The sequence below is a fragment of the Tachypleus tridentatus genome, chromosome 7, assembly GCF_004210375.1.
Source record: "Tachypleus tridentatus isolate NWPU-2018 chromosome 7, ASM421037v1, whole genome shotgun sequence".
Taxonomy (NCBI): domain Eukaryota; kingdom Metazoa; phylum Arthropoda; class Merostomata; order Xiphosura; family Limulidae; genus Tachypleus; species Tachypleus tridentatus.
In genome coordinates, this window is record NC_134831.1 from 20,751,884 (window position 1) to 20,779,307 (window position 27,424).

At 31.1% G+C, this 27,424-nt stretch overlaps 1 protein-coding gene across 5 annotated transcripts in view; it reads left to right on the forward strand.

The window, feature by feature from the left end:
- The window catches only part of LOC143255262 (lymphocyte-specific helicase-like), a 56,805-nt gene that overhangs the window by 8,972 nt on the left and 20,409 nt on the right, over positions 1-27,424 (forward strand). For all 5 annotated transcript variants that reach the window (XM_076510669.1, XM_076510667.1, XM_076510665.1 and 2 more), the window contains exons 3-13: positions 68-168; positions 4,474-4,653; positions 8,568-8,766; positions 11,690-11,751; positions 12,529-12,711; positions 15,625-15,807; positions 19,677-19,897; positions 20,575-20,700; positions 21,386-21,488; positions 22,452-22,613; positions 26,458-26,624. In XM_076510669.1, the coding sequence (XP_076366784.1) occupies positions 68-168; positions 4,474-4,653; positions 8,568-8,766; positions 11,690-11,751; positions 12,529-12,711; positions 15,625-15,807; positions 19,677-19,897; positions 20,575-20,700; positions 21,386-21,488; positions 22,452-22,613; positions 26,458-26,624 (1,687 nt within the window). The remainder of the gene's footprint in view (positions 1-67; positions 169-4,473; positions 4,654-8,567; positions 8,767-11,689; positions 11,752-12,528; positions 12,712-15,624; positions 15,808-19,676; positions 19,898-20,574; positions 20,701-21,385; positions 21,489-22,451; positions 22,614-26,457; positions 26,625-27,424) is intronic.

Consider the following 27,424-nt stretch of genomic DNA (forward strand, 5'->3'; position numbering starts at 1 on the left):
TATAATTACTTTTATTAAAATTTGCTATGATAAAATTAATAAGTTTGTGAAATATCTTATATTCTAGAAAGTTCTTTTGAAGTTGAAAAAATCCTTACAAATGCCATAGTAGGTGAAGAAGAAAAACTGCATAAAGAATCTGTAGAAGAAGAGAATAGACAAAGAGAGGTACCATTTATTTGTTGGACAAACTGATTTTGTTTTCAGATATTGATTGTATGTTACTGGGTACAATTTAATACTTAAGTTTGCATGAAGTATATCAGCACATCATGAGAAAATGTGTAGAGTACAACACTTTTCTTTTAAGATTAGGCAATTAGCATTTAGTGTAGTTATTAACATAAAGCTAAATACTAAATTTTGTGAGGACAAATATCAAAGAAATTGAAATTGGAAGCTTCTAGAATTCCAGGTTAAACTAATGTATTCATTTTATTAAACAACTTTGATTTTTTCATTGAAAAATGGATGAAATTCATTTATTGATGAAATCATTTTTTATATAAACTTGCTTGACCTGTCTTTGTTATGGCAAAGGTATTAAGGCCACCTACCACAGTCACCACGTTTGGACTAATAACTAAAGGGAAGGGAACACAACTGTTTGGCAACATTTCTCAATGATTCTTTTCCTTATTATTTTTTCTTTTCTTTGTAGTTATTTTCAAAGTTCTATGTCATTAGTGAATAATCAAACTATTTTATGTTGCACCATAACAAGGGTTTGACAAAAACTAAGGATAAAACTTGAAAATCGAGAAATTGACAATATATTCTCAGTGAGTGATAAGGTCTTAGCAGAAATAAAATTGTTGTTCTCAGGTGTATTTTCAATGATGTAATTTGTTTATCTGCTGAATGTAATGATGTATTAAAAGATTAAGATGATTTCTGAAATATAACAAGGATTAAACTTTATGCAATGGGCTTAGTGTAATATATGCAATTTTATGTACACATTTGCAAACATTAAGTTTGTTTTTTTAAATTTCACACAAAGCTACTTAAGGGCTATCTGTGCTAGCCATCCCTAATTTAGCAGTGTAAGACTAGAGGGAAGGCAGCTAGTCATCACCATCCACCACTAACTCTTGGGCTACTTTTTTAACAATGAATAGTGGGATTGACCGTCACATTATAATGCCCCAACGGCTTAAAGGGCTAGCATGTTTGGTGCGACGGGGGTGCGAACCCGCGACACTCAGATTACGAGTCGCACGCCTTAACGCATTAAGTATTTTATGCTATATCATTTGATATAATGTGTATCTTCACAAAATTTGGTTGACTTTTAGTAAAGATTACAAGTTTTTGTACACAAAAATCAGGGTTTTTAATGAAGTATCTTAACCAAATATTTGTTTGTAAAAAAAATATTAAGTCTGTTTCATTACTAGTCCTCTATTCCCAGTGTGAAGTAATTTCATGTTATGATTAAAAAAGTATTCTTCATCTGTAAAAATCTCAAGTGTTAATTGTGTAATTACTAAAACCTCGTAAATACATTTCAAATACTTGTTTTTAGTTAGACTACTTTATCTGTTATTTTTCTCTTCCCTAATTGTGTGGGATTTGTCCATTTGACAGATCTCTAAACCACCATAATAATAATAATAATAATAAAAAGAGGAAATAAATATAAATTTTCTTTCATTATAGATTGTTTACAGATTATGACATAAAAGCACAAATGTTTAAGCTAAATAGCTTGAGTGTCATAATCTTGTATATTTATAATTTTTACTATATTAACCTGCCATTTGTGCCTGGCTAACATTACAGAACTTGTATTGATAATGCATGTGTGCACTCATGTTACCATATCCAGTACTGCAAAACTGACCTTTAGTCTTTACAAAGTGACCTTGTCTTGTCCATATTGTAGTGCACTAGTATTTTGCAATATTTAGTCACATTTCATTTATTATACATTGTGTGTTTATGAATTATTTAGAAACAAGTTATTAAACTTATTTTTCATAAATTACAAAACAATAAATAAAGAAGTAAAGCAAACAATTATCTCTTTCAGCTACAACCTTTGAACATGGTTAATGCTGGGTGTAGATTGCTAAGCCTTTTAAAATTTTGCATTGGGGGATATGAAACAAAATATATAGTTTTAAGTTTTATATATTAAATAACCACCAAATTATAAATTACTATATCAATATCACATAATACCACTACAATTTATCAAGCTTTGTAACTAAGCTGTATTTAGGTTTAAAACAAATGTGAAACTCAGAGCAGACTAAAGACACAACCTACCTACTTGAAATCTTGGTTTGAAAGAATGTGGTAGCCTTTTAACAGATAAGAATGGCTGAGAAAACCATCAGGATGACATTCAAGATATTAATTAGTTATCCACTTAAGGGATCATTTCCAAAATGGAAGGAGATGAACAAGGACACTGTGTGTGATTCAGTACATAAGTGATATTTAAGCAAAAAGAAAAGACACAAGCTTCTTATTTTGTATTATAAAGATGGCCTTTATGAATGTTAAAACTTTAATCAAAATAAAGTACAAAACAATGTTTCAACCTACTTGGGTCATCTTCAGGTTAACAAAGAGAGTTTGCATCTCAGACAGATTGCATACCCTTGCCCTGTCATCGGTTCTTTTTTTAAATTACATGCATTTATATCAGGCAACATCAAATTCCCCCTCCAGAAACTCGGAGATTCCATGCATCCATAATCGTCAAAGATCCAGATAATTTTTGCAGTGTAATGAGGATTCTCATAATTAAGAACCCAATGAAATATGGTGATCATACAAAAATAATTGATACCTGGGGAATTTCTGTAGTTTGTCCAGTCACTTGATAATATACATTGTTCTTTGATGAACAGCAACACAATTATGATGTTGCCATTTGAACTGCTAGTTGAAAGCTTTAACTTATGAACTGCATTCACTGAAGTCATTCCCCCAAAGGCAAAAACATTGAATTTTTATTAATGTTAAAAGATAATTTACACTGTTTACTTATTTGAAATCTGTGATAAGAAGTTTTAGTCAAGTAATCTTTAAATTTATGGAAGGATATTCAGTAAGTTTCTTGGCTTTAACTTTGACATTATGTGTTGAGACATCAGGCAACTTTAAATGTTAGTTGTATGCTACTATAAATAAATTATTGAAGATTTATCATGGTAATACATTTTGGTTATGGTTTACATTCTTTGTAGATAGGTGTTATATATCTGATAGTTTAATATCAATATGCAATTTTTGTCATTTTGTTTTACTTGGTACGTTGTTGTTTGTGTTGTTGAAATTTACACAGACCTTTTACCAGTGTTTACTGAATTAGAGAGAAAGATAACGACTTCAAGGTTTGATATTCTAATATATGATAAAACAGGTGTTAGGTAACTATCATAGTAAAGAATTTTAGCCATCTTTAAGGCAGTTAAAAAGCAAGTTATAATTAAATAATGTGACAAAGAAATGCAGATATTTAACACGGATTGTCCAGAAAAGAGATTTTAACCCCTATTTCCTTATTAATTTAACTAACCTATGTAAAGAAAAACTTACAATTGTGACATGTTCTCACACAAACTATGAGGGTTAGTGCAAAGTTGATCAAGTTTACTTCCATGAAATGAGGAGCAAAATCTTATGCATTACTGTCTTTCAAGTACTATTATGCTATTAGTATTATTAATTTAACTAAATTCTTAAATAGATAAAGAGTAGAAAAATTTTAATTTGACACTTTTTGAAGGTAAGTGAACCATAATAAATATACTTTTCTAAACTCAGGTAAACACTTGGAGATATGTAGGGACACTGTTTTCTTAATAAATGTCAGTTCTGTTAATACTTGAGTAGCAGGTGTGGGGTATGCTAGGTAATGCAATGTTCGGTATTAAAACTTCTGACTTCTGACAACCAGGATCTTGGGGACCCAAGTATGCCACAGCTGATTTCAGGACATTTATTCCCCAACTACTCTAATCTGTGATCATAACCAGTAACCATCTTTTTGTCACAAGACCTCAGCTGTAGTGAACTAGATCTCTCAGTCATTATTCAGGCAATGAAAGTTACAAGTGATTTACTTTTTTAGAATGATTTTGATTTATTTAGTTATCTGAGAAGTAGGGTTGCACATGATTTTTGAAGCGATCTGCATTCAGGTTAATTACTATAACAGAACATTTGTACAAGGCTAGTCTCAAGGATATTTTATGCTAATAAAAAAAGTATGTTCATAAAATGTGTGTTATTATTTTGGCTGTTTTAAAAAAACCAAAAAACAGTAAGTTAAAGCATGAAGTATTATCCATTTGATATTTGTGTTATTTTGATGCATTTAATTAGTCAACACTTCCTTCATATGTGACCAAAATAATTTGTTTTATATTTCTCTGATGAATTAATCTTCCTTTTATACTTTATATAAACTCTATTAACACTATTTAAGTAATCTTTTATTGTTTTAAATTGTAGGAAATCCTAGAGCAGATGGACAAGAAACACAAGGAGCAATGTTTCAAGCGTCTTCTTCATCTTTTGGATCGAAGCAGTTTTTATGCTCAGTTTTTGCTTAACAAGATGGAAAAACAGCAAAAAGAGGAACATCAAAAAAGTGAAAAGCACAAAATAAAAGTACTGCAACAAAAAAGTGAGGTAATTCTTTTAGTTAGGAATTATTTTACTGTCATTCTAGACTTAAACTATTTTTGCTTTTTTGGAAAGTGTTTACAAAATCTTATGCACCATTTAGTTGGTGGAAGCTTCACATGAAATTAAAAATTTATATTAACATTATGATATCATTTAAGTAACCCTGACCACGAACTAGTGGTTAGCTTGCCAATCTTTAGAGCTAAGATTTCATGGTATTTGTTCCATTACCACCAAAAAAAATTGCATTCTGCTCTTTTAGGTCAAAGAGAATTAAGAATGATAATTGAGTCCTTCTGTTTTGATATAATAAAATAAGCTCAAGAGTTGCTGATATATAGTTTTAACTATTAACTGTCTGCGTTATCTCATTTAAATACATGGTATGTCTTGGTGTCTTGGAAACTAGCAACATATAAGATTAAAGCTTGTCATCAAACATTCTTACTCTTTCAGACATGGGGACTTCATAATGTTAAGATCAATCCCACTCTTTGTTGGTAAAAGAGTAGCCCCAAATTTCCATTGGTCAGTATTTCAAAATTATGAACAGCAGTAGATAACTAGCAGCATTGACAATAAACCACACAAATCCTCTTGTCTGTCACCTCAAACGTAAGGACAATTTGTGTAAAAAGACCTCTTTTAGCTTTGTGAAATCCATCAAAAATATTTCATTTAAAGTAATAAATTGCTTTAAAAATCCACTCAGAATTTGTAAAGCACTAAAAATGGAATAAAACAGGTTTGTTTTATATCTGCAGTGCTACAGGTTGTAAAAGTCTGTTTTATGATCTTAAATTGAGTAAATTTTGGTTTATCATTATAAACTATTTTATTTTTTATAAATTTTTTATATTTTGTGGGTGCAGCCCAGAGTTCTACAGCTCAAGTATACTCTTGGTTTATATAAATTGAGTAAATGATTCTTGTAAATGGTTGAATCAGAACAGAAAATTTGATATTTATAAGAAATTTAAAAAGTATTAGTTTTTTTACACTTTAAAAAAAATTGTTACTGCTGCACAAACAGAAAAGTGTCTTGTTTTTTGTATGTTTTGAAACTTCAATCTTTACCACAGCATCTCTCCTGGGGTTGTGTTTTCCTTCCTTGGGGAGCCATGCTTTTTCAGAATAGAAGATCTGCCATTGCTCCTTTAGGCCTTCATATCTAGACACAGTTGGATGAGTTGGGTCTGTCCTTGGATAACATTGCTGTATCCACTGGCCAGCCCATCCTATCATGGCTTATTACAGTTCCCAACTGTGACCTTTCTTAAAGTCATCTAAGAAAAGCAGATACTCCCGATTGGAAATGCTGTCTATTACTTACTGAACATTTTTCGAACCATCCTTCCATCCCTATTTATACTGATGGTTTGGAATCAGGCGACTCTGTGGGCTCTGCCATGGTTTGTTATGGTTTGGTGGTTGTGTGCAGAATCCCCTCTACAGATTTTGTGTTTACTACTGAACTGTATGCTCTGGATCACATAGAAGCTAAGCAATACCCAAATTGCACTATTTGTACTGATTTGCTTAGTTCTCTACTGACCCTGGAATCACTTCACATTAGTTCACACCCTGTTCTTGCTGATACTCAAATCTGACTGGCTCATTTCCCTTTAATATTTACTTCTATCCAGTTTTTCTAGATACCAGGCTATGTTGGTATTCACAGGAATGAGCTCACAGACACTGCAGCTAAATCTGTCTGCTCTGACACTATCACTGCTGTGCCTGTTCTGAACTTGGACTATGGTCCTGTATTTAAGGCTTGGCATCGTGCGGGTTGCCAGTCGACTTGGATTGAGCAATGTGAAAACAAGCTTTTTCAAATAAAACCCTCTATTGGACTTTGGCCGTCTTGTTTCCATAAGGATCAAAAAGAGGAAGTTGTCCTAACTAGACTACACATTGGTCACAGTTTTATTAACTCATCGGTTTCTTTTATCTGGAACTGATGCACCAATGTGTTGTCTGTGTAACACTCAATTCACAATAAGTCACATTTTATTGTTTTGCCGACATTATGAATCTCAATGACAGCACCATTTTAAACATTTATTGTCCCAAGGTTTATCCATAACGTTATACAGTGTTATTGGCAATGGTGATACTGTCCAAGTATTGAAACCTTACAAGTGTTTTTAGTTTTTTAAAGGCTATTAACCTTTTTCATGCTATTTAAGTTTTTAATTTATAAATTAGACCTTTTTTGATGTGATTCCCTTTTAAGAATTACAGTACATCTAGTTTAATTTGAAATTAGAAAATGGCTGTAACATTAAATAACTTGAAACTGGGACTGGAAAGGACAATTTCAAGTGACTTAACAGTGGTTTTTAAACTTACCTGTTAGTCTTCCTGGCAAGTTGTGATAATTACAATTATGCTACAGAAAGTCTTTTATAACATTTATTACTGTAGTTTTTCTCTTACTGCTGTAGACTAGATATAAAAATTGAATTTAATGCTATTTATGTTTTTAATTCAAAAATTAAACTTTGACTTGTTTTACCTTAATTTCCTTTTATGAATTTTAATAATTTTACTTTAATTTTAACTTTATACCAGTTAGCCTAGTTGCCTTGTGCCATGAAATGCCAAACCAACCAACCTTTTCTGATATGCTTAAAAAGCATAGTTATTCTCTGGGCTGTAATTTGGAAATTTAATTATTCAAAGTACCTGATAATGACTGTAGTGAATGGTCAAAAGCTCAGTATAATGTTTGGTGATTTGTTTTTTGACAGTGTTTTATTTTAGGTGAGTTTAATGTTTTATATTTCTTTAAACTCTCTATATTTGGATTTTGAGGTATTTGTTAAAGGAATATTTAAGTGCAATGATAGTGTTTATTGGGCTCAGTTACTCTTCAGTTTTTGTAATTTTTTATTTAGTTTGAGATTTTTACATTTAAATTTATTAATTTGTTTTTTTTAAGAATTGCTTTGTTTTTAATAATTCTGTAGTTGAACCAGCCTCAGTGTTTTATACTTGCTATCAATATCTAATGAACTAACATCACTGTCAGCCACAGTTTCCGAGACAACATACCATTCCAATTAAAGGATAGATATTTTTCTACTAAATAAAAACTGTCCACATAAAGATTGGAAACTGATTTGTTACATTATAGCACAAAAAACAGACAAGTAGGTTACTGTAACAACTGTTTGGTGCCAAAAATGTCAACAATTGAGTACTGTCCTAAAAAGCACAATATCTTATTGGTACAGAAGAAGATAGAAAGAGACATAGTAAAAAAATAACATGAAATTTGATACTTTTGTGAGTGTTTTCTGCTCTTTTGCAGTAGAAGCTAGAAAATGAAATGAAACAGATGATAAGAATTAAATTGTTCAGGACAGCATACTACTTAGTCATTAACGAGGTACCATTTACAGACTTCCTACAATTAATAGAAGTCAGCCAATTGTATCTCAATGGACAGAATATACTGCAGTGATTCTTCATGACAAGAAACCCACTTCAATGTACTTGCAAACTGTTAATTTAAAGATGACTAAGAAGGTCAAAATGTTTTGTATTTTATTTTAATTAAAGATTTGATACTCAAACCAACTGTTTTATGAATACATATTGCAGTGATATAGCATATAGAATATGAATCACTGAAATTACTGATACTGTGTGGCAACACTTTGACACTGACCAAAAAAGGTTAATTTCTAACCTATATTTTATTTGTACTAAGAACTTCTAACTCATAGAAGTTATTGACGTATTATGTTTTTGAATCAACTGGATATTTTCTAAGTCATTAATAAACACAATCTCACCTTTGCTGAAGATGGTATGGTGTGCCCCTCACAGGTAGTATGTTTGTTAATCACCTAGATTTTTCTTCATGGTAACAAAGTTTTTAATTGTAGAAAATATTATATTTTCAGAATCATGATGAGATGAAGAGAACTACTAAATTAGCAGTCAGTAACATCCAAGACACAGAAAACCCTATTGCTCATAAAAAAGATGATGGTAAAGAAGCACCACCTAGGGGAAGAGGACGAAGGAGAAAAAGGAAGGAGAATGAACATGACAATCAAGACTCAGAAGGCAAACATTCTGTGAAGAACATATCAGAGAAAGGTAAATTTGTTATAGAAGTAGTAGTATCAGAGCTGCTGGCTTCAAAACATTTGTAATTGGAACGTTATAGAGATGTAGTAATCATAACTCTAGATGTAGTGAGAACTGTGCCCAAATCTGTCAGTGATGTGTCACAGAATAGTCAGTTTTACACTTGGCACTATGCATGTATTTACTGGTGATGTATTATGAAATACATTATTTTAAACAAATATATGCTACTGATGTTGCCAGAAACTACTTTTTAGTTGCATGTGTTTATATATATATATAATCATGTGTAGGCTACTGTCTACCTCCCATTTTTCATATTTAGCTTCATTGTTGCTCTGTGAATTGGTAGGTGGTCTTTTTCTACTTTACTTGTTTATAGGAGCCTTTCTCGCATATACAGATCCCACTCATTGATGTGTTTTGCCTGACTAGGTAGGTGTATGTATTCTCAAACTTTTACTGTATGACCATTCTGGTCAGTGATGGCCACAATTGAAATTTTGTTTTGTGTTGTATGTTTGCTCTGAAGTATACAGTAATGGACTCATATAAGTAAAGTAGAAGGAGATTGCTTTGAATCCCAGCATCTCTTACTATTCACTGAATTGCGAACAGTTTACTTTTCATAATGGGTTTTGCATTCACCTCTTGCACTGTCTCCAATGCATCCCCTCCTCTTGCAGTGGAATATAGGAGCTATTGTCACCTAGCTGCTGGGATGGTGTACGTTGGAGGTTTCCTCCTGACTATGCTCAACTCTACTCAGTTGAGAATAAGTTAACGGTAGTTTGCTGATTTAGATGGTTTATAGACACTCCTTCTCGTAAGGACCTGATGTGTTATTCCAGATGCTGTCTTATTATATGCTCAACAATTTCTACCAAAATGTAGTTCAACACTCTGGTTGGGCATTATCCTTCCTACTATTGTCCAGATGTGGGTTCTGAGGTGGTTCTGATGTTGGTTAAAGCTGGATCAGCCACACAAGTCTTTGCATATGAGTAGCTCAGGTACCCTCCTCCAAGGGTGGAAGATTAAAAAATGACTGGCTCGTTTTTCTTTATCTTTTATCTGTATCTAGTTTTTCTGGACACCTGGCTACTTTGGTTTTCATGGAAATGAGCTTGCTGACATCACAGCTGAGTCCATCTGCTCTGGTGCTGTTGAAACCTTGCCTATCTTGTATATAGACAATGGTCCTGTATTTAAGGCTCAGTTTCTTGCCAGTTGGCAGTTGACTTGGAGTGAGCAACATCATGAGATTTTCAAGATCAAACCTTCTGTTGTCCTTTGGCCCTCTAATTTCTGTAAGGATAGGAGGGAGGAAGTTGTCCTAACTAGGGTACACATTGATCATAGTGTCTTAACTCATTGTATTTTTTATCTGGGACTGATCTACCAACGTGTGACCTTTGTGCACTTCAGTCACAATTGCCCACATTTTACTGTTGTACCATTGTTACAGCCATGAGTGGTGGACATCATTTTAGACATGTTTTCGCTACAGGTTTACTTCTGTGCCAATAAACATTAAACAACCATTAAAAGTCAAAGAGAACTATTGGCAATTTAATGAAAGAGAGGATATGACAGGTGGGTGTGGCATGTGGATCTGATTTTCTAGTTTATAGCTCCATAAACAAATAGGATTGAAGTCTATAAGAATATGTTTTGCCCTAGTAGTAATTATAGGTATTGATGTTATATTCCATCTGTGATGGGTGATAAATAAATTAGAGTGGAGGCTTAGAGAGTAAATGTCACAACTCACATTGTAGGGAAGATTAAGGATTTTGTAAAATATTGTATCGGTCATCCTTATACACTAATAAAGTAAAACATATAATTTCAACATTTGATTCATTAATCATATTTAAGGTTATTTGTATACATTGATAATAACGTAGTTTAATTACATTTTGAAAGTAAATGTAAAAAGTTGTGACATGAACAGAAAGCATACCTGTAGAGAAGGAGTATAGTTGTTAGTATTAAACAGATTTTCTCTTGAGGAGATTAATGGTTAAATTAATACACAGTCACGATGTAAAAAAAAAAACAGTACTGTCAATTCTGTCATTCAACACTTTTTGGTTTGACTTGTGACAGAGGTTATTGACATAATTATTTTTAATATGTAATGCATTTCTTTTCAGAGTTGGTTTGAGTACCAAAATCGCTTTTATTTCATTTATGTTTGAAAAATTTGAAAAATTGGCATGTAACAAATGTTTTGATGTAGGATATATATCACAATACTATACATTAATTTTTGGACACCAAGGAGCTATTAATCAATTTCAACAGTATATGAGTATAGTTAAGCAAGTTTAACTAGTTAACGGGAAGTAAGCAGTTTTAATTCATGTGTATTTTTCTGTATATGACTGACTTAATAAACAAAAGGTTGAAATAGCTGATGCAATAGTGCTTACATGGATTGACTTGGATTTTATTTTCATTTTATGTATTGTTCTATTAACATAAAGTTAAACATTGTGAGACTTGAGTTGTGGAATGATACAGGAATGTCAGAGTCGGAGTAACTATAACAGTGTTGGAGAAAAAAAAAGATTATATCTCGGTATTTATCAGAACATATAATTCTTTAATGACACTCTTGTCACATGAAATTCTTTCACAAACTTATCCTCAGGCTGTCTATAAAATTATAAAGGACAGATACACATTTTGATGGACCTATAAACAAAAACTATGCTTTATATATCTTGCACTTTAAAGAAAATGTGTATAATATTGTATACTTAAAAAAAATTTTTTTTCACTTCTACAAACATTGTCTAACTTTAAAGCTTGCAGTGAATTCTGGACAAATTCCATGCTTTCACTTAATTAAACTCTGAATGTAGAAATTTAATATTTTTATTACAATATTATGTTTCATACACATTATACAAATTTTACTCAGGTTCCAAACGAAGACGTGAAGAGAAAGAGGATATCAGCTTAGCAGATGTCCTTGATAAAGAGGTGTGTTGAAAAAAAGTCTTAATTTTAGTAAATGTTATTGTTGCAACTGATTTATCATTATATATGTAATTTTGTAACAAAGATCTTATTACTTTGTGTAGTAAGTTTTTAAACTACTGTAATGCTCTGGTAGTTAAAAACTGATTAGTATGGATATTATTGGCTGTTTTCACTGCTCATTATGATCATAAGAAGTTTGTTTTCATTTATGGAAATGAACTTCTTAAATATTAATCATTTTCAAAAAATGAAGAAAGTTTATTTATTATATATGCAAAAACAGCTCTTTTGGGTTGAGAAAATATTTTACCTGACGATGACCGAAGAAGGTCGAAACGTTGTTCGCTTTTCTATGTAAAATATTTTCTCAACTCAAACGAGCCGTTTTTGCATATATATTTCTCTACAAGTGGGTTTTCTCGACATCACTGTTTATTTGTTAGTGCCAAAAGTTAATTTTCTCATTGAAATGTCGTATAATAAGTGGATGTAATACTATGAGTGAAAAATTACATATCTGTAAATTAATTTTTCAGAACCAGTAAAGTAAATGTTTTCTTAATTTTTTACTTGATTTGTTGACAGAAATTTTGCATTTAAGTGATTTTGAGAGACCATATCACAGTATTATATGTTACTGATAGTTTTGTGTGACGGTTATGGTAATTCATGTAAGAGAAAACTATGATTCTAAAAACATGATATAAATTATTAAAAAGCTCATCAATATAGTATTTGAAAACTTGGTCAAATAGTCATTATTTTGTAACTCTGTAGGATTTAACAAAAAGAGTCCAGATGAACTTGGATTGCCCAACAGAAAAAGAACTGGCAAAGCCTGCTGAGACAGATAGATTTTCTCGGGTATATGAAGGAAATGCAGTGTCTGATCGACAACCTGAACTACTTTCTGGTGGAGTGATGAGACTGTACCAGTTGGAGGGATTTGAATGGCTAAAAGTATGGCAACATATTAATAAATCACATTTTTAATGTGTTATAGTTTTAGGTTTTATTCAGGTTTGAAATTTGAGTTTTGTCTCACTTTAAAAAGCAGTTTTATGTAAATGTTCAGAAATTTTAGAAAAAATTCTTGAACTTTAAACACAGTAAAAAAAAAAGATAAAATTTCTTTGTATTTTTATGCTTCAGTTAGACTTGTAACAATAGCATGGAACAAACATCTTTTAAAAACTGAAATCTGCTAAGAAAATATTCACTTGGAAGTCTTGTGACTGTAGGTGTGAGTGTGATAGCTGTTCCTGTATTTTTGTCTAACCAAAATATGAGGCATGGTCAGTACATTACCATTTCCTTTATTTTCTCCCTCTCTTTCTTCTAGTGGAATTCACTGAAATTGCTAGTACTTTGTAAAAGATGTTTCAAAAAACCATATGAAATGTGAAAGTTATTTTAAAAGAAACATTTAAATGCAATTTCATAAACACTTTCTTTTTATGTTGAGACTACCTCCAGGGCTTTCTATCAATGCATACATATTATCTACCCTTTATATGATCTCAAGTAAGGGTTATCATTAGTAAGTATTGTAACTTATGCTTTATTGTAGATCTTTTAATTTTATTTAGTTGCATATAATTTTTGCTTTAATTGGCTTGTGTTTTTTGTGCATAAAAAGTTGTTTAATTTTTTGTCTGCTATGTCACTACTCTGAATAATGTTTCACTTGAGCTAGACACATATGCCAAAAATATTTAAAATGTTATTTATCAACTATATCTTTTATAGGTTAGGCATTTGATTTCACTGTTTTTGACCTGTAAAAATCTAAATACAGATCAAATTTTAGCTCTGTTTGTTGATAGTAAGCAGTATTTTACTAATTGAGTTAATAGGTAAATTAAGTGGTACTTATTGTTGACTTATTGCACAGTAAAGTTAAGTCTAAACACCCCCCCCCCCAAAAAAAAAGGATAAGGCACTCGACTCGTAATCTGAGGGTCGCATGTATGAATACCTGTCACACCAAACATGCTCGCTCTTTCAGCCGTAGGGGCATAATAACATGACTGTTAGTTCCACTATTCATTGGTAAAAGAGTAGCTCAAGAGTTGGTGGTGAGTGGTGATGATTAGCTGCCTTTCCTCTAGTTTTACACTGCTAAATTTGGAATGGCTAGTGCATATAGCCCTTGTGTAGCTTTACCACAAATACAAAACAAACCAAGCCACTACTTATGTACATAAATAAAAATAAATATACATACTTAGTGCCATTTCAACCTTGAACAGTAACTGTACAACCATCCAAGAAAAGCTAAACTCAGTTTCTGATAGTTCATTTGTACAACACCTGGAACAAAATCCCTAAACTAATTTTTTTTTCATCCAGTTTCTGCTAAGTTCATAGTTAGCTCTTTCTTAAACTCAACATAATTAACTTGATTAACATTTTTGCAGTTTATAACATGAGATTTGCTTGCTACATGTTCCACTGAAGCCTATCTAAGATATTAGATTTACTTACTGCATTTATTTCTTAATTCCAAATTTCACTTAACTACACAATTGACAGGTATAAAAATAAAAAAAAAGGAATTTTATAAATTCTCTATTTAACACTTCTGTTAAATTTTTTACATCTGTGAAACAGTCATATAACTGATAATATGGAGAAACAGTTACACAATGATTTTATATTTTTTGTATTATGTTGCATGTTTATGTTGACATTCATAGAACATATGGTGAACAAACCCTTATTCTAACAACTTTACTGTTTTGTTGTAATCTTGTTCGAAGTGATTTTTTAAGCTTATTTGCTATGGTTTTTATATTTCCTATCATTAATCTCAGGATTATATCCTTTGTCTTTTGTCACATATTTAAAAAAATAACTTTGGGCTTAGATCAGTGCTCTAAAAACAAATGTAAATAAAAGCAAAAACAAATACTTGTTTGTGACGAGGGGTGACTATTTACTGAAGATTCAGAAACTGAAAAGAGGGCCTGGCATGCCAAAGCGTGTTAAGGCGTGTGACTCGTAATCTGAGGGTCGTGGGTTCGCATCCCGGTCGCACCAAACATGCTCGCCCTTTCAGTTGTGGGGGCGTTATAATGTGACGGTCAATCTCACTATTCGTTGGTAAAAGAGTAGCCCAAGAGTTGGCGATGGGTGGTGATGACTAGCTGCCTTCCCTCTAGTCTTACACTGCTAAATTAGGGATGGCAAGCACAGATAGCCTTCGAGTAGCTTTGTGGGAAATTTAAAAACATGTATTAGGATTGTTTAACGAACTACCCATTCATGGAAAAGACAATGTTATGCAATATATTTATAACGTTATAATTTATTTAATTTACGTGTTCCTAGAGGGTGCATACCATTAAAATTAATGTCCAGAACAAACAAACTGAAGAGTTTATAATAAACTGAAGTTTAGAAAAAAACCTTTTCATTTAACTATCATATCAAGAAAAGTTTAATCAGCCTTATGTTTTCAGTCTTCAGCATAAATTTAATAATAGGACTAATCAACTTAAGATGTCCATCAGAGTATACTAAAAATGTTGCCACATATCTGAACGGCACCAAAGGCTTAACATCCATTTCAGATTTAACATAACTCATAACAGGAGTTGCAAAAGAGATTTCATACTAAACCTTTAATCTTTATACAGTATTTTCCCCTGCCCTAAAATATGTATTAAATTTTATTGCTAAAAAATCAGTGTTATTTACATTTGTAACTTTTTGGAATATTTGATGTTTCTAGATATGTTTTGAATTATTATAGTAATTTGTAATTTCTTACAGTAGTTTATGTATTGTTACTATAATAACATGGCTGTATTTAAAGTTTTACATGTTCAGTGCTTGTACCTCATGAGAATTTTTGGACTGTTTTATTAGGTTTTGTACGAAAATGGAGTAAATGGAATACTTGCAGATGAAATGGGGCTTGGGAAGACAATACAATGCATAGCATTAATAGCACATTTGATTGAAATGGGTGTACCGGGTCCATTTTTCATTTGTGCACCACTTTCTACATTACCTAACTGGATTTCTGAATTTCATAGGTTTGTTCCATTGGTAAGTACATAAACAAAAGTAACTTAGGATATTGAGGTTATGCGAATTTAATTATTTCTTGATAACTTCTAGAAATTTCATAAAAATATTCAGATTAATGATTGTTTTAAAAATAAGTTTAAGAAGTGTAACCTGTCATGGCCAACTGGTTAGGGCACTCAACTTGCAATCTGAGGGTCATGGACTCAAATCACTGTCATCCTCAAACCTGCTTTCTCTTTCAGTTCTAAGAGCAATATAATATGAAAGTCAATCCCACTATTTGTTGGTAAAAGAGTAGCCCAAGAATTAGCAATGGGTGGTGGTGATGACTAGCTGCATTTTTTGTAGTCTTTCACTGCTGAATGGGTATGGCTACTATAGATAGCCCTCATGTAGTTTTATGCAAAATTCTAAACAAACAAGAAAAACTGAGCTGTAAGCTTCTTTTGACTAAATTATTAAAGAAAATATTAATTGAATGCAACTTAAATTTATTTGTAAATTTCTGTTATAGATTATTTTTAAATGTTCAAAGTCAATTTATGTATCGTGCTAAATATTTAGTACAAGCTTACCAAGAGTAAGTTTATGTATCGTAGTTTTTTTCAAAGAGACTGTATTTCTTTATTAGTGAGCTTAAGAAATGAAACAGTATACTGTATTAATTAATACCATTGTACCATTTCATGTTTCTATAGACAGACCTATGGTGTTGTATGGCTAAATGTTTTCATTTAAAAAACAGTAAATAGTTTAGTATGAGAGAATAAGTAAAAGTGTAGTCAGAATTAATCAAATATTGTTGTTGCTGAAACAAAGGCTTGGCAACAAGTGGAATGTTTTAATTGTTGTAAAACTCCTGAAGCCTGTGTATAGGGCAAGGGATCAAAGTGCACATCACAAACTTTTCAGTTACATTTCAAGTTCAGTAAAACTACTTTATTATTGATGTACATCCAAAAGCCTGGCATCAAAACGTAGTTGATAATTTAAATATTAATATTTCATGTTTTAATTTCAAAAGGAAATATTTAAATAGTCTTTTGTCATATCTATATCACAGGACACTTTGTTTGGAACTGCCAGTTTCAGATTTTATTTCTACTGCTGTATGATTCCTGACTATGACTTGAACTGCATATTCATAGTGTATATATTACTAAGCCACAATGTAAATTTAAAACTTTCAAGCTTATTTTATTCCTTTACCAAGATAAAAGGGAAAAAGTCTGCTTTACTTATACAAGACTAGCTTGTTCTGGTTACAGCTTTTGAAACATTTGGCCTTAATTTTCATTGTTTGCTATTGTGGGGATCAGTTCAATTTGTTAACAGAAATTTTAAAACCATTTATAGCATAGTGCAATTAGAAAGCCAGTTAATTGATAGTAGTTTTAGGACATTCTGTTTTTGCGTATGACAGTTTTCTTTCTTAAATAGTAAGTTGTATATATAGAATAAATTATTTTATGGAACACTAACTTTGTGAGAAAGTAAGCCTATGGTTCTTCAGTCTCCCAAAGAACAAAACAAGAATCTCAATGTAAGTTCTAAGTTTCTTGTTTTTTATGTATTTTTTTATTTATTGTTATTATAGGCTCTTGCTGTGCAGCTAGCCATAATTTGTTATAGCACATCTGGCTTTCGAAAAGCTTGAGCTTCTGGCAGAGATGTTATGCTGTCTTTCATATGGCATTGGTGTTTGATTTGAAGTGTATCTGTATTACTTTTATGAATGATAATGACATGCATATTGGAAATTTTGTATTGTGAGATGTGGTTGAACTGTTTTTCAATCAGTGGTGTTAGCCACAATTAAATTTTTGACTTTGCTGTATAGTGACTTTATGGACTACTGTTCAATTATCACAACAACATATTTTTTGAGTCATCGATGCTCACCAGATTCTTAACATCATTTGGGGTAATTGCTTCAAAATGATTATTCCAGTTACCTGTCAGATTAAGTTTATATGTCTGCACCTGTTTGTAATCTGAATCTTATATGTCATGTATCCCCTTTACGTGAAGGTTTATTTTTCATTGCTGCTGACCTATGGACTTCACTGGTCAAAATAATTTGTGCTGTTGGTCTACAGACCAGTTTCTCATTCTCTATACCTCTCAGACCATTCTTCTTACTTAATACACTTAGTAATTTGTTAGATGAGAAATATGTTCACAACTTTTCTCTGATTCATCTACTCATCCTTTCTATCTATGTCCAATCAGGTTTCAGTCTTCGTCATGTTCAGTGAGGGTTTTGAAGGTTTTGTTGCCTGCATTTGTACTGTACCCTTAGAGATGCTAGACATTGCTATTTATTTTGGACTCTTTTTGAGGGTGTGACATCTATGAGTAACATTGTATGAGATTTCTCTTTTCTAAGTCCTCAGTAGTCCAGTAAAATTTCCCCCTGGAAATCATTGTGTGGACTGGTATGTGGACATTGTCCAATACATATATCTCACATTATTTGCCTAATCAGGCAGTCTCTTCATCTCATGGGTTTTGCCTACTCCATGTAACCATCTTAACCATTTCTAGTAGATTATTCAGAGGGGTAAGTATATTTATTTCTACCTTTCAGAATACCATCTCTTATATTTACAAGATCTAACTATGTGGTAGGTGTTGCCAAGACTGGTGTGATTTTACCACTGATGTTTTACATTACTTATTACTGATTGCAACAGGTTCTGCAGAAATTAAGTTTTCCAAATGACCATTTATGAGCTTTTCAGGTAGTATTACTATTCTGTGCTGGATAATCACTCATGGACTATCATGGGTAAAGCATAAATGGATACTTTTTTATCAGTATCAGTTCAATACATTGTTCTTAGAGAAGGGTCCACTATCTCTTTATAATTTGGAATGCAGAGTGGTCCCATCTTGGGGCCTGGGGTTTAGCATAGTTGTTCCACATCCAGTAATTTCAGGTGCAAGTGGGAATGCTCCTTGCTCACGTGGTTGAGGAGTGAGGATGAATGCTCATAATTCCAGAATGAATGAGTTCTGTTCATTTGGTTGGGATGGCACACACAATACTGTCATTTTGAGCCTGTGGTGTTGTCTGCTGCAGTTTTAATTATATTCTCATCATGGCTCCAGTAATTTGCAACACATCATTCTATGGCTACAGGTTGGGATTAAATCGGTCGTGTATGTATAACAGTGCAAATAAATTGTTCAAGCCATAAACGTGGAATATTTGGACTGAGACCCCTGAATTCTGACTCTGAGTAGTGGAACCTCAGCTCTCTGGTTGGAGCTGGCTTGTAGTGCTAATTATTCATGTACATTTTCACTGACAAACTTTAATTGGCTTTCTAACTAAGCTATAAATAGGTTTAAAGAATTTCATTACCTTCTCAAGTTAAATGTTACTATTGCAAACAGTGAAACTGAGACAAATATGTAATGGCAAAACAAAATAATCATTATAAGTAATCTCGTAAAGAAAGAGTATTGCTTATAAATATTCAAGTGGTATGAGTGAAGCACATCATGTGGGTTTGATGGGCTTTTTAATATCTCAGAAGGACCAGAATTCTGGTTTGTCAGTATGTTTAGCATGTGTTTGTAATTTGGCTGAACAGCCAGAAAAACAACTAAAATTGACAATTAAGAGCATAACTTCATTGTGTGGAAATATAATAACTATGCATTTAAAGAAAAGAAATGTGTTGTTCCTTTTGTTTCATATTTTGTAACATTTTATTTCACTCTATATTAATGGTTTTACTTTGTTTAATTTCAAGAAAATAAGAGGTAAAGGTAACTTTCTTATTATGAAAAACTTTTGATCTTCATTTAAGAAGTTCTAGAAGTTATATAAACAAAATATGAAAATTGCAGGATAAAATTATTTCACATTTTCTTAGGTTCCTGTCACACTATATCATGGAACACCTGAGGAACGAGCTGTCTTGAGGAAAAAAATTGGAAAGTCATACACTGTGATTGGAAAATCTGTCCATGCCGTAGTACTTACTTCTTATGAGATCACTATAAGAGATCGAAATTTGTTACAAAACTTTGAATGGCGATATATTATTGTAGATGAAGGACACAGGATGAAAAATTTCCAGTGCCGTTTAATCAGGTGATATTTGTAATTATTTCATTTTAAAAGGAAGAGAAATAGGGAGGGGTGAAACATTTTCAAGAATATACAAGTATCAAAAATAATAATAAAACATTTTGTTTCAACAAAAATAAAGCAAAGAAAAGTATAATTTCAGTAAACATGTCCTATGTCCTTTCTACAAGTTTCGTTTTTAACAGTTGTCATTATGAAACTAAACATTCTAAATTTGGCACAGTATATGGTTATTTAGATTGTGCACATACAGAAAGTACCTCAGAAAAACAATCTAATATCAAGTTTGTTTTTGGCTTTTAAGTATTAAAAGTAGTTAATATAGTCTCTAAAGATGTAAGAGTAAAAATATTTAGATAAAACACTACAATAGGTGCAGTTGCAGTGGATGTACAATAAAATATGATCAGGTGGTGTTTTAGTTGTTTGTATCTGAGGTAATAAAGATCCAGTAAGAAGAAAAAAATATATACATTCAGTCACTTGTGTGAAATGTTTGAAATTTAGTTCTCTTATCACATATATTATTCAGGAATATTTTAATTCTGTTAGAACGCAATTTTATAGGATTGTTTGTCTAGGGGGTTACTCAGCAGTATTATTAAATTTGCTGTAGTGAATAATAAATATATTGTAACACTTGCTTGCATTATGTCAATTAGGTACTTTTTTTTTTCTAGGGAGCTTAAAAAATATAGATCTGTTAATAGGCTTTTGCTTACGGGAACACCTCTACAAAATAACCTATCTGAACTATGGTCTTTGTTGAATTTTCTTCTTCCTGAGATTTTTGATGACCTCCAAATGTAAGTAACCAGTTTGTATAGTGCACATTTTTTTGATGGCTCTTTCTTTAATCGCATCATTTGCTACACACATACAAACACAGTGGCACATAGTGTTTTCATTCCATAAGTGTTACTGCAATCAAAACTTTATGGTCACTGTTTTAATGCACATAAAATGTCAAAAGTAAAGTTAATTTTTAAAAATTTTCCAGACAATTTACAAGCAGGACAAAAAAAAATAACATCAGTACATAAAAAATTACATAAGTAAATTTGTAAAGAAAATATATGCCATTTGTTAACAAGTAAAGAAATTCTTGATGTAAATTTCTGCAAAATTTGAAAAAAAGCATATGTATAGATGAATATTTGGGATTGGGATTGTATAATACTTAGTCCTCTGGTGTGATCCAACAAACTTATGTTGTTATTAAACTGGAGTATCAGTTAGTATTGTATATTAGGCTTTGATTTAATAAATTTAACTTGCACGTTACCGAGTTGATTACTGGAACTTCTTTACTATAATGTAAATTTTGTAGCACGTACTGGTATGAAAGTGATTGACGTCTGTAGTGAAAAGCAGGAATAAGTTGTGGTTATCTTGCAATGAAAATTCTAAATGAGTGTACAATGAAAAAAATATATATAAATACAACATAGATGTAGAAAGTTGCAAAATTGTTTTATTTTCATCAAATAGTTTTGAGTCTTGGTTTGACATCAGTTATCTTATGAAAGAAGGAGTTGATGAAGAAATTGTTGCTCAAGAACAGGAGAAACAGATAATTGCTACCATGCATCAGGTAGGAACCTAGCTTAAAGTTTGTATTACCAGATTCTCATGTGCATCAATTCCATATTCAGCTGTATAACATTTAATCATGTAAGGATAATTCCATTTCATTACTAGGATGTGAAACTTCTATGATTTAGGCAAGCAATACCTGTATTTATGGAAATGCTGTATGAAAGCTTATTTTAATTTCTTTGGAGGAAAAATGAAACATAAATCATAATTATTTCTCTATGAACAGTTTGGAAGGCACAGTAAATACAAACTTGAATACATTAATAAATTGTGTAAGAACTACATAATCAATTAGATTTAGATTAGTAAGCTGTACATATGTGAATACAGGTGTTTAAGTGAGAAAAAATTCAGTGAATGTAAACTGGATTTTTACTAAGGAGAAAAACATAACAGAAATTTGTGTTTTATTCATATCAAAATACATAAAATACAACAAGCAAGGCTGTTTACTATTAGTTATTGAATTGTATGAATAAAATGGAAGTGTAATGTTTTTGCACACTGTTTCCCCACATTTTGTCTTTTTTGTTGTTAAATTTAACCTTCATTATCTGGTTTACCATATTGTGTTGTAGTAGAGACCTGATGGTTGGAGACTCAGACCAAAACATTGTAATAAATTAAATGATTAAAAATAAGGCAAAAATAATGAAAATTGTGTATAAAACAAACTCTAACATTTTTATATGTTAACACCATGTCTAAATTTTAATGTTCTTATAATAAATAAATAAAATTAATGAATGAATAAAAAATCCAAACGATCAGCTTATAAAACAAAATAAAAACATTTGTTGTTTTCAGTAGCTTATGATGTCAATGAATTCTTTGATTTTTTAAACATTTAAAGTTAGCCAGCCTCATTTTCAAGACCTGAGTGGGGTCAGTTGTCTGTTTACTATAGTAGTTAATTTTAAACATTGTAAATAAGTACATTCTCTTTCACCTTTATTAGATCCTTAGTCCATTTCTGCTGCGAAGAACAAAGGCTGATGTTGATCTTATGCTTCCACCTAAGAAAGAACTAATAGTGTATGCACCTCTTTCTGCACTTCAGAAAAAATTCTATGAGAGTACTGTAAATAAGACAATCCAAGGTGTACTTGCAAAACAACAAGTAAGTAATGAGTGATTTTCATATGAATGTTGGTAAATTCTACATATCTACTTTTCCGACCTTTTATTGTAATCTAAACATGCAGCATGAAACATGAGTGTGATTTTTGTTTAAGGAATAATGCTTAGGGATGTAAGCCTAATAGTTGTAGGGGAAAATGTGTTAAATTCCAGTCATAACAGCTTTCTCCCCACCTTCCCTTGTTTATGCTTGAAAAGCAGGATGCACAAGAATATATAGCTAACTGAAGTTCTACTCCTGTAGTTATGTTTGTCTCATTAGTTATATAATTTATCTTTATTGACACAGTGTTCAGTCAAGTTGACTGGGCCCTGCATGGCCAGGTGGTTAAGGCACCCAACTCATAATCCAATGGCTGTGGCTTCGAATCTCTGTCACACCAAACATGCTCGCCCTTTCAGCCATAGGGTATTATAATATGACAGTCAATCCCACTATTTGTTGGTAAAAGAGTAGCCCAAGAGTTGACAGTGGGTGGTGATGACTAGCTGTCTTACACTGCTAAATTAGGGACAGCCACTGCTGGGAGCCTTCCTGCAGTTTTGCACAAAATTGTAAATCAAACTAAGTTGACTGACCACATGACCTGTTTGTATGTGTTTAGTCTTTATAGATTTAATACTTCTAACTTTTAATATAGTCTGTATATGTATGTTTCTTCACAAAATTTGTCAGTCTTTCAGTTAACATCATAAGTTTTTCACATACAAAATAACTTTTAAATGTAGTATGTTTAATAAACTAATATAAATGTTTGTCCATTGACCCTATTGTGACGGGTCAAAGGTCATGTCTTCACGTTTCTTGATTTATATTCAAAATTTTATTGAACCATTATTTTATGAATTTATACCAATAAATTTGGTATTAACTTGTAGATTATTAAAATTGAAATTTTAGTGTTATATGTTAGTTAATTTCTTAATTTAAAGGAAATATTAAAAGAACACACCTAAATATCAATTGCTATGAGTCATGTGGTCTACTGAATGCAGCACTAGTTAAAATTATATATTTTGATGTTGAAATACTGAGTCCATAGTTTTGTATGAATTAGAAACTCAACAATATTGACAATCTAGAATGTAAAATAAAAACTTCATATCTTGTCATTATGTTAGGATATGGATTATATACTGATTCAAACAGTTCTTGTCTTCATTTTTGGAAATGGTCCCTTATTTACACTTGCTTGCATATGTGACGTAAATAACCACTCAACAATTAAAAGCTTTTTCATTCTTTCAAACCAAGATTTTGGTGAGGTAGGTTGTGTCTTTGGACTGCTTGAATTTTTTTTTTTTGACCTAAATTCAACTTTGTTACTAGCTTGATGAATTATAGTGAAATTCTGTTGTATTGATACAGTTATTAATGGTTTTTGGTTATTCAACTGTATGTATATATATATATATACTTACAAAAATATTTTGTTTCATAACCTCCATGTGACATTTTAAAAGGCTTAGCAATCAGCATTAAGCAGCAACTGAGTCAGTGTTTTTAGCTAGAAGAAATAATTGTTTGCTTTACTTCTTTAATAACTGTTCTATATTTTAAGAAAAGAACAATAACCTATAATTTCTAAGTAGTAATTATCTTTCAATATATATATGTGACTATATTACAAAATGCTAGTCTACTAAAACACAACTAAGACAGGGTCACTTTGTAAAGACTGAAGGTTAGTTTTATGTTATAGGATATGGTTACAGGAGTTCATGTGTGTCACATCAGTGCAAGTTCTGTAATGTTAGCCAGACACAACTGGGAGGTCAATATAAAAATAGTAACTATATAGCATTATGAGGCTTAAGCTATTTAGCCTGAACCTATGTAATTTTGTGTTATAATCTGTAGTCATTCTAGAATGGAAAAACATAATTTATATTTATTTCCTAATTTTATTTATGATTGTTATGAGGTTGATCAAACTGACAGATCTCCTCATAGTTATGGGAGAGTAAATAACAGACAAAATGTAAAATCTTACTGAAAATAAACATTTGAAATATATTTAGATTTTAGAGATTACACAAATATTTGAGGTTTTTGGGATAAAGGATTGCTTTTTTTAATCATAACATGGAAATCTCTTTGTAGTTGGACTGTTAGTGAAATAGATTTCATATTTATTTTTCAAAACAAGTATTTAATAAAAATACTTTGTTAAAAAATCTGTAATTTTGTGTAAAAAAATTTCAATCTTTACCAAAAGATTACCATATTTTCTGAAGATGCACGTACTGCAACAAACTTGTGTAAATACTTTGTGTGTAAATGTATATTATACTGAGTCTGTCGTGAAAGGGTTAAAACATTGAGTATTTGTTTTGGATAGTTTGTGTTAAAAGTAATTTTTATGTCAAAATTAAAAATATTTTTCCTCATTTAAAAAGTCTCAAACTTCTTTTGTGTAATCTCTAAAACATTTGAAATGCATTTCAAAAGTTTTTTTGAGTAAAGATTTATATTCTATCCATTTTTTATTAATCATAACTCAAAATTGGGTTGGTAAATTTGTCCAACCTTGTAACTACCAAGAAAATCAAAATAAATCTGAATTACCCTTTTTTCAGAATGACATTAAATTATAACAGGAAGCTGCATTTATTTATCTTAAGTAGCTTTATTCTTATAACAGCATACATCTATTTATAATTAAATTTTATTGCTCTTTGAACTGTGTCTTACTACTATCCTCACTATTACAAGTTATAAATCACTTGGGAAACATGCAGCTCCTGTGTATGCATAGTGAGACATTTTCATTATGTTGTTATTATTTATTTTACTTAATCTAATCTTGGCTAACCTATAAAGATCCCTATCTTTACATTTGAGTTACTTTTATAATAGTGGATAAAAATATGAGAAACAAGAATTTAAAGTACTTACCCAATTTTCTTTTTTTCTTGCTATTGATCGTTGAGAACATTTAACCCTACTTTTTAATACTAATAGGAGTAATTCACTATATAAATTTTATATTATTAAATAATGCACCAAAGAACAGACTAACATGCAAAAAGTAGACACTTTCCTAAAACTCAATTTTTAGTCTTTCTAATTATATAACAAGAGCTGTTACAAATTAATCTAAGTTAATCATTAAATTGCTGAAATGTTTGTACTCTGAGTGAATTTGTCTGTTATTTGTTCAGAACACAATGCTATGCAATATATTATATGATAGATGAAAACCTTGACCTTCTATTAGTTATATGTTCTAGTTTATTAAATGTGTGAGAGAGAAAGAACTATCAACTATCAACAGAGGATGTGACAGGTGGGTTTGGCATGATGGGTTAGTATCTCTAACCAAACAAAATTAAAGGCTATAAAACAATTATAGTTTGTCTAAGCAGTGATGATTTTTTAGTAGATAATTAACACTTACTTTGGTAATGGGTGGTGTATAAAATGGAGAAGACAAGATGCATAGAGAAAATGTTACGTGCCTTGCTGGGGGAAATTTAAGACATTTTTAAAGTATTTTTTTTTAGAATTAGGAACTGCATACTATTAAGATATGGATTATTAGCTAAGAGTTTATGCTATTCAAATTGTTATAATATAAACAAAAAGTAGTTTATTAAAGTTTCTTAGTGTAAGACATTAAAACTTTGTCATGCTTAGTAAAGGATATCTGGGAAGAAAGGGTTAATTCATATACTTTCTCTTTCCTTTTTGCAGATTGTTTGAATTCTAAACATTAAGATTGCTATTGAAGTTCTTTATTGCTATAATTAGATCTTGTGTAAATTTCACTAAAGCTACTTAGAAACTAATCAAACTCTGTTATGAACTATTTGTAAAAAAGGAAGAGGAAGATATCAAGTTTGATGACAAAGGTCGACCTAAAAGGAATTGCAAACAGAAAATAAAGTATGGTGATATGAGGGACAGTGACTTTGAAAAGATGCTACATGGCGAATATGAAGATACTAATGATGATTCTTCTAATACTAGCTCTACTGTTCCTATTCAGTAAGTTATTCCTTTTTTCTTGTTTTTTTCATTTGCTTATTGAATATTTTTCTAATTTTTGATAAAATTACTGAATTACTTTTTTCTGGATAAGTAGAGTATCCTCTTTTTTTATTTTTTGTTCTGAAAATACTCAGAAATTAGACACTTTAGAGAATTTGTACCAAGTTTTATGTAATTTATGTAAAAATTCATAACTTTTGTTTTTGTTTTTTAGGTTCTAAAATGGTAAAATATTTCCTTTCATCTTAAATATTTGATTTTTGCATACTTTCAGTTTTAACTTGTTTGATGCTCTTAAAATTTGTTATACTTTTTATTTTGATTGCTGAAGTAGTTTAATTTTTTCAATAAATTTTAACATGCTTTGGCTGAAAAAGACATCTGTGAACTGATTTCTATCAGGATAATGGCACTGTTAAATTTGCACTATATAATTGAATCGTATTTTGCCTACGGTATTTCTGGTTGACCCTTTCTTAACAGACTCAGTTAGTGTGATCATCAGAGTTACCATCAATAACTTTTAAGGTGTTTTATTTAATATGATCGTTTAACCTAATAAGATTCTAATTATTACATTTTATATACTTTCATAATAATAAATAATGTACATGAAAAACGAGAAATATTCTGCTTATTGTGATACGTGTCAATAGATGCTCTTTGGGTTTCCTTGGCAGTGACACTTTAGTTTTTGTCAGAACAGTTGGGACATTTCCATATTACCCTAGGATTGATAAACTTAGGCAGTTTGGTTTAGATTTTTAAAATAATTTAACCTTTCTAAATTGTATTTT